Here is a 17697-nt window from a genome sequence, read left to right on the forward strand (position 1 = left end):
AGAGCACTGCCAGGCAAGAAACGGCGGCTCTACTGTGGCAGTGGCACCACTGTGGAAGAGCAGTTCTCCTTACCCCACCACCCCTGCAGTTGGCAAGGGCTGTCTTTGACAGTTGCTGCATTTCAGAAGCTTCCAGCTGATCATTGATAACCTGCTCCTTTCCCTGGCAGACGGGAGGGCAAGCTGTCAGTAACTGGGCTCTCTAAGGGTCAAGAGGACCTAAGGAGCAGCCCCCTATTACCCTCTGTCTGGAAAGCTTGCATTTGAGATGAATTTGTAGCTCCGCACCCAGGGGCCTAGAATACCCACATGCCTCCATAGTCCTTTATTTTTGTGGCACTACAAAATAGCACTCCACTTTGTACAGCTGCAAAGGAATAGATGTCCATAGCTCACTGATTCTATTTAAGAAGAGAGAAATGCAAATGTTTTGCTTTTACTTATAACCGTCTCTTGTCATGCTATTGGTAATATGAACAATTTACTTTAAGATACGTGAGTCTAACTTGACCTTTTAATTGAAACCAACCTATCTATGCAGTATTGTACAGTTGCCAGGCTGATTTAGGGAAATTGTGTCATGGCAATTAAATGTAAATCCCTTGATAATTTTCTTTTTGCTTAGTTAGATCTGAATGCTTGTGGGGTTTTGGAAACCTTGGAGAACACTCACATACCAGGTACTGGAGTCTTTCACACTTAAGAACAGCAGTAGTACACAGGCCATTGCCCTTAATTATTGCAGGTAAAATAAAGCTTATTTTCCCAAATGATGCTGAATTTCTGGAACCTCTGTCCCTGCTATTTGCCTGTCTTCTTTAGTTTTCTTAAAGATGAGAATGATGGACCATTACTGAACCCCTTTTAGCGTCAGAAAACTATGCTGATAAAAAAAAGGATTTTGCTGTCTGTAAATCCCACTTTTTAGATCTTCTGGTTTTCTTTGGACAACACTTAATTTTGGCTTCATGTGGAATCTGATGTAGTAAAACAATCTTTGGAATAAAAACATGGCATCACCATAGGTAAATACCAATTATCAAGAGATGTGGATTGAAACTGGCCAAAGAGTAACAGTTGGCAGAATACATAAGGAAGTTTCTGTTAGGGCTTTGATAAATCAATTTATGCCAGTTTTGCTGTCATATCTTTTCATCTTGCGATGACTAGCGACTCAAATGTTATTTCAAATGATTCCCCCACAATACACACACACAGCACAAATTCACAAGAGATCAGATCTACATCTGAGTGATGTATTTTCAGGGAATATTAATGAATGAAGGTCATAGAGAACCTAAATATTTGCTATCACTTACTATACTAGAACTAGGAGAAATACAATGAAATTATTAGAAAGTAGGTTTAATGCAAACAAAAATGGAGTTTTTTTTTTATACAGCATACGATTAACTTATGAAAACCATTGCCACAAGATGTTGTAGAGGATGACCACTTAACCAGGTTCAGATGAGGATTGGATAAATTCACACAGAATAGGTCTATTGCTGAGTATTAAACATTATAGTTAGGGCTGCGTGTTGCACATGAATACTTCCTAGGCCTCTGAATACTGGACTTGTTAAGGGAAGAGGTGCAGAGGACAGACCAGTCTGAACAGACCTAGCATATATTGTCTTCACTTAGTATCCACACTATGCTACTGAGAGACAGAATGCTGGTTTAGATGGACTAATGGTGTGCTCTAGTTTATAATAAGAAGTTTCAGATATATTGGAATTATGAATGAGTCCTGGTTGAATGTTGCAAATAGTTTGAATAAAAAAATGGGAGAAACATTTATAAGTATCATATATTATGCTTTAGTATTTTAATGAGCTGAATTTTGGAGATACTGAAATATTTCAATGCAAGTTTTTTTTTAATTGAAACTTTTCAACTTTTTGTTTTAAAATAATATTTTTTATTAACAATTGATCTAAATTAGAATACAAAGCAACCCCCCCCCCATACTTTTTAAAGGGTTAAATAGCAAGAAAATGGAAACACAATCACTTGGTGTTGAACAGACTATTTTGGTTTACACATAATGAAATTGTTTCACCAAACTCCTCTACCCACCATATTCTGTTTCAGTTCAATCTGAACCAGTTTTTATTTTTTCTAATTTCTTGGTTTGACCACTAAACTCAAAGATCCTTTATTTTCCTATCCATAGCCAGATCTTTATATGAAGCACAGGACATTTTACACAGATTTTGTCTCATGTGAAGTGCATGGTAGATGACCAATAAGTTCTTTACCAAGACAACAAATCTAGTTTGTTTCCTTTTGCAGACTTGTTCACACACTTTTGTTTTTTGGAAAAAATATCTAGAGAACACTGATAAACCTCCTGTATCTGTAATGTGTATATGATCTTTTTTTAAAAACCTTTTTATGGCTAAACAGACAAACCCTAGTGGGTTCCTTTAAGTCTTTTTTTCTATGATCTCTTGTCCCATATTTCACAGTTTCCTATCTCATAGGTATTTTTGGTTCTCTCACTGGAGTGGGACATTCATGCATGGAGACATTTATTGCCAAATCAGGCTTGAAATGCCACTGCACTTTTGCTTTTATTAACTACTTTTCTGTGATCATCATCAACTTGTTCACTGTGTCTCAGCAGCAAGCATCAGAACTCTATCCACAGCAGTTGGTGGAAGATTTGTGCTTTTCCCTCCCTCCTTGACAACCCAGGTTTTGCACAAATAGAGATCAAGAGAAAATATCAACACCTGGAACTGAGAAAAATGCAAATACAATCATTGTGAATCTTTATTATAAATAGAAGCTTTAGTGAAAGGAAATATTGGTACAATTAAGGCCTAATCCAAAACCCATTAAAGTCATTTGGAATCTTTCCATTGACTTAAATGGGCTTTTGGATCAGGTTCATGATGCTCTTTACATTGCACTGTGCAGTACTTTCCAAGAGAGATGGCATTTCTAAGTGTGAATAACATTGCAGCACACAGCTTTTCTGTTAGGAATTCCAGATATGTCACATTTTCTTTTGCTGGCATCCGTTTTCATCATTTGTATTGCAGCAGATTGTGGTTATTATTCTAAATCTAAAATGCTTTTGAACAAACAGCATCATCAACTAGGATCTGCTGAATGGTTATATAACCTAATGGGCCTGAGTTGACATAACATAGCAATAAAATGACATCCTGGAAACATGTCATTTTAATGCCCCTATAAATATTTTATAGACTTTTAAAATGTTTTTAGTTCTGATCAAAATACTCTTCATGCACAGGAAAATAGTACAAAACAAAACAAAAAACTTGGGTCACTTGTTCAGAATGGCTGAATCTTTTGCAGCTGCACATTGTAAAAGCAAGCAGAAAGATCTGTAAAGTAGAAAGTGTTTCTCCTCTCTACACTGGCACAAAGTGAAAGGTGGTAGAACATATTCTAATCAATAAGCAACAACTTGTTCCTAAAATCATTACTCTGTATTGATTGTTGACATAGTTAATTGTGTCAAGTCAGGATGGATTGGAATGCTATGTTTGCTGAGTTTAGCGCATAAAAAAGAAGTTGTACAGAAAATAACTGGTGAATACAGAATACTCATTGCTTTTTAACACATATCTGTTGGCAGGGATGAGAGCACAGACTTCCTATTTCTGAATTCTAGAACACTGTCTACAATCCTTGTCATTCACGTTTAACAAAGATGAATTCAAGACACAGAGAAGGGCTCTAAGGATGAACAGGGGAACAAATAGCTTATAATATGAGCAGAGATTGGAAGGACTTGGTTAGTTTAGTCTTCCAAACTGCAAGCTGAGGTATGAGACTGCAGTCTCTAAATACAGAAGGGGGCAAACAACAAGGGAGAAGAGCTATTTAAGCCAAAGGACAATGTTAGCACAGGAACAAGTGGGTATGAATTGTTCATGAATACATTTAAGATGGAAATTGGAAGAATTTCCTAACCATCAGAGCAGTGAGTGTCTTGTAGCATCATTTCATCTGGAGTAGTGGGGAATAAAACACTATTTTTAAGATGAAGGTTGATGGGTCTATGAATGGGATTCTAGGGCATGATGCTGGAGACTGGACTCAGAGACTCAAAAGGTACCATCAAATACTATATTCTAATACAAACCCAAGAGAAAGGGAAATAACATTGTATATCAGCATCTCTTTCACATAATAGGTAAGAGAAAAATAGTATGTAGCTGGCATGGGTCATTATTCATGGGATTATTGAATCTTTTAAAATGAAGGCAAGGGTGTGGTGAAATTAGCTTGAAACAGGAAGGTGCTCTCTCTCTGCATTAACTAGCTCTCTCTCTCTGCATTAACCAAGAAGGAATGGGAACTCAGAGCAATAGACATGGTTTGGCAGGGACAGCATGGACGGGGGCACACAGACAGGAGTCACAGAAAGGAAGCAGGGAGGCAGGAAAAAAGGTGGTGTGAGATACATGGGTTGTAGGTTGGGGCAGATGTGTGCAAGGTTTTCATGATTTAAATGTGGTTGATGGATCAGAAGATGCAATAGGGGGATTTAGTATAGTATGAGCGACAAGTGAAGAGAATTTCACCTGCTACATTTCGGATTGCCTGAACCTTTGCAAAAGCTTTTACGATCTGTACGTTTCCTCTCATATTTCTGCTAGTAAATAAACTGCCTAATGTACTTTTGTGGAAAACAAACATATCTGCACAGAAAGAGTATACCTGAAGGTTATGTGTGCATTCAATCTAAGGAAGAGATACTTATATGCAGATAATGTTGGTTCAAAATATATATCTTAACAGAACTATTGTAAATCAGCTCTATGAAGTATGCAATTAACCACATGATTATGTACGCATAATGACATTGACATTGCTAGGATTTGCTAAGTGAGATGGGAGGGGTAAGATTAAAACCAGAGGGCTAACAATCAATTGCTATTGCTATAAGCAAAGGACCAAATGCATTGCCTCACATGAAGCAGCATAATCTGAGTCATGAATCAACATGTGAAGCCCAAACATCCAAGCATGGATGGTCTATCTGCAGCATGGGTGCTACAAATGACACAGGCAACCTGTGTGTATGGCACACAACAGAGCAGGGAGAGGACAGGCCTAGCATAACAGTAGACAGGGCAAAAAGCAGAAAGAAAAGCATGGAGCACAGAGCAGGGAACATAAAGAAGAGCTGCAGATCAGTCAAAGGAAGAATATTGGAATGACCCTTGAGGGGGGGAGCTAATTTGTGGCATGCCTGCTGAAAAGTTTGTCCCCCACTGCATTACAGCAAGATTAACAGTGTCTGAGTGGGATGCTGACACCACCACTGCCTACCTTTTTATCAGTAGGACTTAAGGCATTTACAAGAGGATGCCAGTACTGGGGTTACTTGGGTTATATACACACGGAAAAAAAATGATTCATGAATCAAAGCAGAAAAAATATCCTGCAGAACTTTCTTTAGCTAAGTCAGAATGAAAAAACAAAATTAATAGGACATAAAGCATCCAGTAGCATTTCACCTTATATGTGACAGGATGTAAGATAACAGGGAAATTCTGTCACACTTAGTAAGTAGAATAGTCCTATATTAAATCTCCACCACAACTAGAGTATTAACTATGCAGTGCCACAGCTAACAAAACTTTAGAAATACCATTATTCAGAGCATGAAGCATTTTGCCACTGATAGTAAGTAAATCAAGTTTGAGCCAGAAAGTGGAGTGTCTGCCATTCATGTTATGAATATGCATCCTCTCTCACCCTACAGTGCAGATAAAATTACATTCTAAGTTCCTCACCACAGCTGCGTCATTTGGAACTAATTTCCCAAAAGAAAAACCAAGGGGTCAAACAAGGTTGATCTTTGTTACAGTCAATAAATAACACTGAATTTGCTGACAAACATTAATAAACTTTGGGCATGACCATTGGTAGCAACAGCAAGATTCTGGCTCTAGGCAAAATGTGCTAGCTCTTCTGGCTTGAATTAAACCTGTGATCCGATTTGAAGATGAAGCATCTAACCCAATTGTTCCAATGAACTTACATGTCTGAATCAGGCAATATTTTTCGTTACTAGATTGTTTTGTCGTTACACCCAATGGCATTTTTAAAAGAAGATAAATATCAGTTTGGATGTCTACAGAAACTTTCATCTCAGGATACCAGAGTACTTTAAAAACATATCTAATTAATTTCCACAACAGCAGAGGAACACATAATTCCTACTGAACAAAACCACTTCTTGTGTGAAACCAATTATCAGGAGCATTACATAAAATTTAGAGATTTAAGATGTATGCTCTTGAACAGCAGCAAGCAGAATGTGATTAGCCAGGACACCCCTATCACTACATAGTGTCTCAAGGGACATTTGCTGGTGAGTAATCAGGACCTCCTTTTCACATAAAGGTGAACTGAACAGCACAGAACCCTGAGGACCTTGTTATATAATGAATTTGTTGATGATCAGATATGAAAAGAGCTACCTAGTAAATAAGCAAGCAGTACCACTTCATGTGGCATATTGCTTGGAGGACTCATGGTCAATCATGAAACGGACTCCATTAGGCCCCTGGCAGACTTTACACTTAAGATGCAATTGACCTGTTCATTGAGACATAAATAATAATCCCACCACACATTTTTGTGGCTGGTTTTCATTACACTTTGAATGCAAGGCAAGGTAGCCCTGCCATGCAGCCTGATGCTGGCTAAACTGTGGGACTTGATTCACAGCTCCCCTGCATGGGTAGGCTACCAGCTGTGTGGTACAGTAGTGCTTAGGACTTCACTCCCATGTTTCCAGGTTGCTAAATCAAGGGGAATTCAGCAAGGCTTACAGTATTTGGGCATGGTGGTTGCCTTGATCTGCAGCTCCAATGGGGGCTGAGGAGCAAAGTACATTCTGGTACCAGGTCAAGGTGAGCCAGATTGACTATGTGACCCCACAGCTGCTAGGGAGCTGTAAAGCAAGGCATTTGGCACATCCTAGCCACAGGGAGCTGGGACTGGGGATAGGCTTCCTCATCCTGGGGTCCCTTATGCATCTGGGGTCTCTTAAAAACTGTGTGGAGTCCAGCTGCACATGTGGTTTTCTGATATCTTTGTCATATAGGGACACCTGCTGCATAGGGATTGCTGAACCTCTTTCTTCCCAGGGTCTCATATGCTGGGACCTTAAAAAAAAACCTGTATGCAGTTCAGTTGCATGCAAGGGTTTCTGACATTGTGGTGAGATCATGCCAGCATGTGGGTTTGGGGCTGGGACTAATGATCAGCTGATTGTTGATCCCAGCCCTGGGACTACACTGGGGTCCTGAACTGGTTTTGGTGCAGTCCTGGAGTTACAGCATTTTTCACTGGGGTGCAGGTATCTGTTTTTCAACTTGCTGCTTCTTCTTGTGTATACACCACATTTGACCATTTTGTTACACGTTTGCGTTCGTTCATTCTACTTGGCAGTCTTTCATTACACATTTGCCTTCTAGCAGCAGGAGCTGCAGCAGGGGTTGCATAGTTTGAAACTCTATGCTGCAGTTACAGATGATTGAACCATAGGCCCCACTTCTCCATTGTTCCCTGGAGCGCCTGACTCTGGTACACAGGCAGTTGAGACATCACCACCTTTGCCATGGTTTGTAAGCTCCTGGTGGTAAAAATGCAGCTGCTGAAATGTCCATTTTTTTTGCTATCAGGTATTTTCTTCAGCCTCTCATGCCACATGTGTAGCCACATCTCTTTAGGCATCGAGAGGTTGGGTGCTGGTAAAGAAGCTTCTACATGATTGCAGATGTGTGTGTACTGTGGGATGGTGGTACAGTGGGTATCTCATCTCCTCAGTTTGTCTCAATAATTATATCCTGCTGGCCACTGCTCTTCTGGTGCCAGGTGGAGTGATGCCAGCTAGCAGGTAGGCTTCAGACATCCTGTGATGCATTGGCAGCTATCATTCAGAAAGGGGTCAAGGCATTTAGCATGTGCAGATCTCTCCCATACAGGAAGAACAGAATCTGAGAGCCAGAGCAGTGGGCTACAGCAGAAGTGTTCACATCACGACCTCCATCAGTAATACCTGGTAATACCTGCAAATTCTTTTAACATTCCAAACCATGATTTTTCAACTTGCTGACACACTGGCAAGTAGTAGCAGTGTAATTTTGATCTGATCACAGATCCCAAAATTGCATCACCGTGGCAAGTGGTGAGATTCTTCCCATCAGGGATAAGATCCCATCATGCTGTTAAATGAACATGTGCCAGAGGCCTTAGATTGGGGCAGTTGATAGGATCTTGTCAAAAAGTGGCATAATGGCAATCTTACAAAGTGAAGTTAGCTAAATTGAATTTAGGTCACATTCATTCAGAATAAGATTGTGCACTATTCTGTTTAAATTAAGCCTCTTTAAAAGTTAATTCAGACAAAGTATCCTGATTATCCTCATGTAAACCAGACTTTAGCCAACATTAGTTAACTTTCTTGTAAGCATGATATGCATTTCCAGAAGAGGGTCTTGAGGGCAGATTTGAAAGAAGAGATACTAGACAGAAGTTAATTCAGGAGCCTCTATATCTGGAAAGATGGGATCTGATTCCTGATGGCAAGATGCATGGAAGAAAGTTTAGCTGTGTTTATGACAGAGCTTTATGAATAACTGGTAATTTCCTTTTTTTTTGTTAGTTCAGAAAAAATAAGCCATTTTGAGTTGAAACATTTTTTTTTGATGTTTTGATTAGCCAAAGAGTCAGAACAAAGCAAAACAAAAAATCTGGTTGAGGCTGAGCAAATGTTTCATTTTGATTGGAGAAAGCTCGCCCATATTGCAAAATTCACTTAAAGAAAACTCTAACAATGCTTTTTTCTAATTAGAAGCATGACATGTTTCATTTAAAAAACATTGAAATAAAATGTGCTTACTTTTTCAAAATTATTTTGCTCCTTTCTCCCTGCCTGAAATAATTCATCAAAATTGACATGAACGTACAAAATATTTCAGCATATCTGCATTTTAGCTGAAAACAGCTCTGGCCAGCTCTAGTTTGTGAAAAGAGGTCTACAAACAGCCATGGAAAGCTGGCAGCACTGACTAAATGTCAAGTGAGCTTGTCATGTTTCATTGGACATTTTAACAAAGGTGGAAAAGTAACCACTTTGGAGTTAAATTCAGATTATTTTTAATTAATACTCAGCTTCACAATAACAGGAGGTATGAAAGGAAATGGGTAAGTTGTTACAAGGTTGATGTACTTTGAACAGAAATAAAGGCAGGAACCACACGTGTCAACATGTACAGCTCTGAAGAACAATCATGACAGAGAGCAATCGTTGCTATTTTGAATAATTGTGATTTCCATTAATGGCAACATTCAAATTCTATTTTATCCATTATGAAACTAGCTGCATGTACTATACCGTGTCCTATATTGTCCTGCTAGAAATTAACTTTAGTTTGTTCAATATTATCTGGGAATTAGTGCATAACCCCTTACGCAAATCACATATATTTTATAAAGAAAATAATGACATGAATAAAACCATGACAGAAATTTCAGAAATGAGTAAAATACCATCAACGTTAGAGCTTCTATAATGTTCATGAATACACACAGAAATTTACTTTAACATTACCTTGAAAGACACAAGGCAATCAAACTCTTCCATATGGCTCAGCCTTCAAAATTCCTTCATATTGGAAAAATAATATCCTGTTGCCAGCAAAATAAACCAACGAAGACTCTTCCTATACAAACGCACGTGAATATGTAGCATGTTGAGTCTGATGTACTCAGGTTGTTGCGTGCTCAATAACAAATCCCTATCCCCAGGAACAGAAGATCCTGCTATTCTGTTGAATCCTTTGATGTATTATGCAATGTAATTAACTTCTGTGAGGTGCCTGCCTCATTCCTTTTGTTCTTATGAAGAGACCTCTAAAAATAATACCTTGCATATACCTATGTCTATAAAGGCAACATATGGTAAAAGCACTAGAATGGATATTGATGAGGAAATAAAAGCATGAGGCATGTTTCACTAGAAAGCAGCATTTTGTATTTAAGGGGCCTCTCTCATAGTAAAAAGCAGCAGTCTTGCTGGAATGCATCAAGCCACTCTCCTAAGTAAAAAGATATCCTTATCTCCTTTTTTGTCCATCCTCCACAGAAAAAAAGTGTTATCCTAAGGCAGCTGTATTAAAAAGAGAATCAGTGCAAATAGAAGTAGAACTGCTATTGTTTGGATAATATGAATGAGTTGCACATCTTACATCAGGTGTTAGGGTGGGATTGTGCCACTTAGTTGCATAATAATTTGTAAAGCAGCAAGTGAAAGAGAGTACCAATGGTTTGACAAACAGGGTCTGTGCCCTGGGCAAACCCTGTCGGGGGAGGGAGGAGGGGAAGAAAGATGCTTCCAAGAGCAGGGGTAGGGAGGGTGTGGGTTCGGAAGGGGAGGACATGCTTCCAAGAACCAAGGAGGTTAGGGGAGAGGGGTCAGGAGTCTGACTCAAAACAGATGCTGGCAGTTGCTGCTGCCACATGGTCTGTCCTCCCCACCCCTTAAAGTATTGGCAACATGGTATCTATATACTGGCTGCTGCTGCAAGAGCAATGCTGTGGGACTGCTGTGGGACTCTGTGGGGATAAGGGACACTTCTGGTGCTCCTCTTAAATTGGGTGGGAAGAGCAAGGGCCCCTGCTTTCTCGTCTATCCCTAGTTGTGTTACTGAAGAGTGCTTGTTACGCAGCCTAAGGAACAGTAGGCCAGCTCTTCAGTCGATGTAAATGCTCATAGTTTTACTGAATCCAATTGAGTGACGCTAAATCAGCATTTCCGACAGATCTACTCCAATATCACACGAGCTACCTTTATTTATTTAATATCTTGAGGCTACCAGTTTAAATAAAAAACCAAAATAACTTCACACATTATACTGTTCACTTAAACTGAAGTTTCTTTGTTAAACTAACATTTGAATCCAGCCACTAGAGTAACTTTGTACCAATAGCTTAAATTTCTGCTACTACCACTCAAAATAAGGCATATTCCACACCTCAGAAATTTCTCATGAAAAAAGCTTAAATGCATATTTAACATAAAAGGTTTGTTATGAAGAAATCTGTCTTTAGCCACTGCAAAATGCTTGAAAGCCAGTTAAAACTTAACAGTTTTTTGGTGGGGAGGAGAAGGGGGAAGAGAGAGAGAGAGAAAGAGAGAGTGTGTGTGTGTGCGTGCATGCGCAAAGGTTTCAAATTAATATAGTACATAGAAAACCAGGGCAAAAACAAAGCAGAAAACAAGATTAATGTAATGACTAAAATAACAATCAGGAAGTTTATCCTGGAGATCGTATATTATACTTCAGTAAAAACAGAACTTCAGGATTTTCTATACAAAATACCAGCAAGTATGTAGGAGCCCTCAGTAATTCCCCTCAGGCCTACCTGTATCCCCTGCTTTGAATTAAAGAGAGAGAAAAATACATTGGTTTAAATTTTACAACAATTTTGCCCTGGAGCAAACTATGCATTTTCCCCAACACAAATCAGCTGCATTTAATTCCCTAGACAGCTGGCATGAACACAGCCTCTCCACAGGACACCTGAATTACAAAATTAGCACATTCAGAACTCTAAATCACATTCCATTACATTAAGCCCTCAGGTCCAACATTACTAAGAACAAGAATAAATTGCAGAACTTCTCCTGAATTAACCCTCTTAGCACACTCTCGAAGTTAAATTGCCCTTTCCTCCCCTTTATAGATACAGGAAACTTAAACATTTCCCTCTGCCCTTTCTAATCTATTCCTATTCTTGCCAAGTGGCACAGTTTATGGGACATAAATCGAAAATTCTTTTCATAAACTCACACTTGTAAATAAGCCTATCATGTGCTGTTTGACTCACTTTGAAAATTAATAGGTTAATATGTTTATTTCTATCCCTGAGAACAATGTTGACCAGCCACTTCTCTCTGCAGCAGGGTTTTACTGGAGCCTGAAACACTTTGCAGAAACCCACATTTACTGATTACTTTTTTTGGATGTAAGTTGCTTCCAACAAATAAATTATTCTTGTTAAAAATGATGTGAGCTTGAGAGACAGCTGTGCCTACAGCCACATGCCAGTGACCTGTTCCGATTATTGCCTGCTTGCCAGGTCCTAGTTATAGTACTAGTATTACTAAATGTTATTAATTTTTTTCTTGGTAGCACTCACATTGTGTTGGGTGTTACAAATATAAAGAATTGGTCCATGCAAATTCAACATATATGCCAATGCTTACAACATATAGTGAAAAAATAATGTATTAATAGATTCTACATGTTACAGTGCAATTTGGTGCTTTCATCTCAGGGTTTCACAATAAGGTACAAACATTATGTTCCTGCCCCAGCACAGAGTTAAATAAACTGATTAAATTTACGCATTATCATCCCATTGACTTCAAGGAGACAGTGTGCACCATATGCACAAATTAGAACGATTTGAGTGTTCCCGGAGATAAATGTATAATCAAGATTTGTGTGTCTTCTTATACATTGACAGGGAAACTGAGGCACAGAGAAATCTCAAAATATACCTGCTCACTACTCACAAACCTCAGTTCTAATGCATCTTGGGTAAAAGAAAACTGAGGGGAGCACTTGAAACAACCAATATTTAGTTCTTTGATGTATTTTATATAGGATAAACCACTCTTGAATTGTCTATATAACATTCAGGAAAGGTGTATGGAGAAGTAATACATACCAGGAAGAAGGCTGCCTCAGTACAGAAGGGCCATTGTATTTCTGACTCTCCGGTGAAAAGTGGCAGATCCAGCGGGGTCCCTTTTCTGAGGAGGCTGACAAAGGTGGAAGTAAATGAGATATCTTAAAACACACTCAGTACAGGGGAAGAATACTGCTTTTTGCTGAATTTACAGAATGCCAGTCACAACAGCAGGTCAAAAATACTATTTAATTATCAATGCCAGAGGGGAGCTTGTACTTCAGATTTCCATTTGATTCCTTTAACTAAAGCATTCCAGGTTTTGTCAAATGTTTCAATGAGGAGATTAAAAAAGGGAGGGAGCATCTCAAACCTCAGTGGCAGGCCAACAGTAGCAAAACAGAGAAAAATAGGTCCCAAATAAAGGTTTCAGAGGCCTTATTCTTGCACTGAGGCTGCTATGTCTGGAGAAGGATGACTCCATCACTGGTACTATTGAAGGAAAGTAATTGTCTTGTAAGTGATACAGGACTTAAACCACGTTAAGATTTAGACTATGTATCCCATAGTCAAATATTCAAGAAATAGGGTCAATGATGAAAATGAATTTAGTTTAAAAATATACACTGCTGAGTATTTCAAGAAAGGGATTCAAAGGGTTTAATAGAAAATAATTACAAGCAAAGAGAACAATTTGCAATAAGTGGAACAAATAGAAAATAATGAAAGCAAACTGAATTCAATCTAATCTAGTGAAACTAAAGTCTTAGCTGAGCACATGATAATGGAAATAATTAAAATTACTGATTGTGTGGAGGGTAACAAAATAGCAATGAAGAATACTGAGTTGAAGGGCGGGAGAAACAGATGTTTTTGAAAATATTGTGTGTATTAGCCTTATTGATGATACAAAAGTGACAGAATATTTGAATATAAATAAAACATCTATCGTAAGCAATGTTTCAATTTTTGCTTCCTCTATCTGGATGCTCTCCTATTCAGTTTAGTGAGAAAATTTATCCTTAGGCATGCTTCTTGCCTTTTCTGTCACAGTGCATCAATTAAAGCACACATTGTACAATTACACTGCCCTGTGACATTGTTTTCTATGCTGTTCTATTATTATCCATAAACAAAATCCTGTAAAATACATGTTAGAGCAATAACAATTTTTAACACATTTAACCATGAAATTCTACCCAGGGTGATTTCTAAGGGCCTATATTAGTCACTGCTAAGGACAATGTTAGATTACAGAATGCCAGAATTTTTTTTCCTAGACTCCATATAGATTCAATCACCGCATCTTCAAAGTCCATGGTGCGTGTCAGCCCATGCTCAAGAAGCCAGCAGTGACAGAGAATTGAGATGCATTGCCTTTTTGCATTCTTTATCAGCTTTGCCTTGGAGAAAGAATATTCCTCACTGAAGTCCAGTAGCCGTGAAAACACTATTGAGTATTCACTAACCATCTAACTAACATTATTTATGAAGAAAGAATTCAAGGAATGCCTACATCAGGGCAGTGTGGTCTAGTGGCGGTGGTGGGAGGGAAGCTGTGGGGGGAGTTCAGAAAGCTGGATTGTATATTTGATTCTGCCACTGACTATTCTGTTCCTATCTCCTCTCTATTCGGTGGCGTGACTTTAAGATGGGTATAGGAAGCAATTACTCTGAAGAAAAATTTTGTGACGAATCATTACTATCAACTGTACAAGACTAGGATGCGGACACCACAAGTGAGTAATTTGGTCAAGTAAGGACCATTTTACACCACCTCTGTAACATGAGAACAGGCATTTGTTGATGCTGCAACCATGTATTATTTTTCACTTAAGAGAGGTAAATGCTTTCCTTTATGTTGAACAATATAATTTTACAATATATTAGTAAAAAATGTTTCCCTGGGGAGAATGACGGGTGCATGTTCACCCACCATAGTTTAAATCATGGTTTTCTGGAGACAGCAATTGCAGGTATTTTCTTTCTCCTTCAGATGTGAGGTATTCGTCACTCTTAGAAACTAGAAACCTTCAGGGATTTCTCTCACACAATAGTAAAAAAGTGATACTCTCTCCTTTTCCACCCTCCTTCTTCAAAAAAGCTTGTGGGGGCTGGGGATTTTGGTTGCCTTTTAACCAATAGCCTGATAACACTTACAGACCCCAATTTGATTGAAGTCTTAAGGCCAAATCTAGGCTATATCTAGTGAGACCAGTTCAGAAAATTGCATCTTTGAGGGGAAACCCCCCCCCCTTTTTTCCACTTGAAAACGTCTCTAACACCAAATGTCTTTCATTTGACCCTGAAGTCATGGACCGCTATTTTAACAGTAAGAAAGCTGGCAGCACATTCACATGCTTTTGTTGGAAACAACAGAACTTTTTAAGAGCTTAATCAAATAATGAAGTTGCTATCAGTTCTAGATACCAACTGCACTTTTTGAGATGTTTGAAAATTGGATGAAGAGGATAACTAGGTGGTTCTTATGGGTGATATAAAAAATTATCTGTATTAGCCCTCTTGATTCTTTCACAAAATATTTTCAACTGTATTTGCATACCTTTGGTAGATACTTTCCAAGCTGCTAGGAGATCTTGAGGTCTCTTTTGACAGACCTTCCAAAAGAGTCTATTGTGATGAGTTCCTAGATGCAGGATAGAGAGTTACATTTTCATCTCTGCCAGACCAAAGAGGGTAAAAATACAGAGCCAAAAGGACAAGATGACACATCTCACAAATTTCACTATTGCTAACACCAACAATGAGAGACAACTGAAGTTGTTACATGCTGTAGGAACTATGGGGCTTAAAGCCTGAATGTGTCAACTGCCACAGGCTGTGCTAACTACTGACAAAGCCAGCTGACAACAAGGCTTGTGTGTTATTTTCAAGTACGGCTGCAATACCAATATTAGAGTATTTTACTCTGAGAGGAATAAATAAGAATGCCATCCAGCTGAGAAGATGATTACAAAACCAGGATTTATGCCAACAACTACAGTTAGAAAGAAACTGGTTATTGAACAAATAGCCATGCTGCACTGATCATATGAATTCTGCTTCAGGGGCAGATGTGAGACCTCTTTGCCAAACTCATTGGTTTGGAACTTTTGAGCATGGGAAGCTTCTGGCTTGGTCATGTGGGCCATGTCCAGACAAGCACGGCTGTGTAGCATGTGGGTCTGCAAACACGTCTGCAGCACCACATACCACACAGTCAAGTGTTCTCTGCACTGCAAGGGCACACTCCCCATGCGTGCACTCTTCCGGACATCCTGGGGTCAAAAACACCCACAGAAACCCCCCCCCCCGAGCAGTGCACACATGGGCAGTACGCACCACTGAAAAGCAGAGTTGGACTGAGGCTGCCTGCCAGGCTCCACCCAGAAGAATCTCCACTGCTGCAACCCCAGGAGGCCCCCAGGACTCCAGGTAAGGCTTCTGGGGCCAGCCCAGTGCTGGCCCCAGTCTCCCCTGCTGCCCCCGGGGTAACTTGCTGTGTGCCAAAGTGTGCGTGGCATGGGTGTTCTCCAGCAACAAGTAGCTGTTGCACAAGGTGCGTCGCTGTTACTTGTCCCTGGGGAACCAAATGTCTGTGCTCAACTGGATGCTGCCATGGAGTGAAGATTTGGAAAGAGAAATATGCTTCCAATGTGTTTTTGCAAAGTCTTCTGAGATCCTCCAACAAGAGAATTACATTTGTGGAAAGTCTTTATTAATTTGAATATGCCTCAAAAAAGTATCACATTCTGGCCCCAGCTATTTCCTGCATGCTGTGGAGAATTATTCTAACAGGACAGGTAGAGTCTCTTGATTTCCTACATTCTCCACTCCTCCATAGGCTTAGGATGTTCCAGGGTGCGCCAAGGAAACGTTTAGAGTAGATCTACAGCCCACATGTGGTCCAGCAAATTGACAGTGTTCCTAAGCGAGGGACAGGACAAGTCTCTCACTGGGGTTGTAGAGAGGCAGCAGCAAGGCGCCAGACTTCCATGCGTAGACCCTGAGATGGTGCAGAGTCACTTGGAAGAACTGGATGCCTTTAAGTCGGCAGGCCCGGATGAGCTCCATCCGAGGGTGCTGAAGGCACTGGCCGACATCATTGCAGAGCCACTGGCAGGAATATTTGAACGCTCGTGGCGCACGGGCCAAGTCCCGGAGGACTGGAAAAGGGCCAACGTGGTCCCCATTTTCAAAAAGGGGAGGAAGGAGGACCCGGGCAACTATAGGCCAGTCAGTCTCACCTCCATCCTTGGCAAAGTCTTTGAAAAAATTATCAAGGCTCACATTTGTGAGAGCCCAGCAGGACAAATTATGCTGAGGGGAAACCAGCACGGGTTCGTGGCAGGCAGATTGTGCCTGACCAATCTAGTCTCTTTTTATGACCAGGTTATGAAACGCCTGGACACAGGAGGAGGGGTGGATGTCGTATACTTAGACTTCAGGAAGGCCTTCGATACGGTATCCCACCCCATACTGGTGAACAAGTTAAGAGGCTGTGACTTGGATGACTACACAGTCTGGTGGGTGGCGAATTGACTGGAGGGTCGCACCCAGAGAGTCGTGGTAGATGGGTCGGTTTCGACCTGGAAGGGTGTGGGAAGTGGGGTCCCGCAGGGCTCGGTCCTTGGACTGATACTTTTTAATGTCTTCATCAGTGACTTGGACGAGGGAGTGAATTGTACTCTGTCCAAGTTTGCAGATGACACAAAGCTGTGGGGAGATGTGGACACGCCGGAGGGCAGGGAACAGCTGCAGGCAGACCTGGACAGGTTGGACAAGTGGGCAGAAAACAACAGAATGCAGTTCAACAAGGAGAAATGCAAAGTGCTGCACCTAGGGAGGAAAAATGTCCAGCACACCTACAGCCTAGGGAATGACCTGCTGGGTAGCAGAGAGGTGGAAAGGGATCTTGGAGTCCTAGTGGACTCCAAGATGAACATGAGTCGGCAGTGTGACGAAGCCATCAAAAAAGCCAATGGCACTTTATCT

General features: G+C 40.2%; 1 protein-coding gene across 5 annotated transcripts in view; it reads right to left on the reverse strand.

The window, feature by feature from the left end:
* ADGRL4 (adhesion G protein-coupled receptor L4) overlaps positions 1 to 17697 on the reverse strand; it is a 211682-nt gene that overhangs the window by 164951 nt on the left and 29034 nt on the right. For 2 of the 5 annotated variants that reach the window (XM_059727990.1, XM_019489077.2), the window contains exon 1: positions 9617 to 10060. In XM_059727990.1, coding sequence (XP_059583973.1) covers positions 9617 to 9649 — 33 coding nt within the window. In that variant the 5' untranslated portion in view covers positions 9650 to 10060. Of the gene's footprint in view, positions 1 to 9616; positions 10062 to 12741; positions 12836 to 15265; positions 15350 to 17697 lie in introns of those variants that run through there. The other 3 variants (XM_059727988.1, XM_059727991.1, XM_059727989.1) reach the window with 3 other exon arrangements.

The sequence above is a fragment of the Alligator mississippiensis genome, chromosome 5 (genome assembly GCF_030867095.1).
Source record: "Alligator mississippiensis isolate rAllMis1 chromosome 5, rAllMis1, whole genome shotgun sequence".
Lineage (NCBI taxonomy): Eukaryota > Metazoa > Chordata > Crocodylia > Alligatoridae > Alligator > Alligator mississippiensis.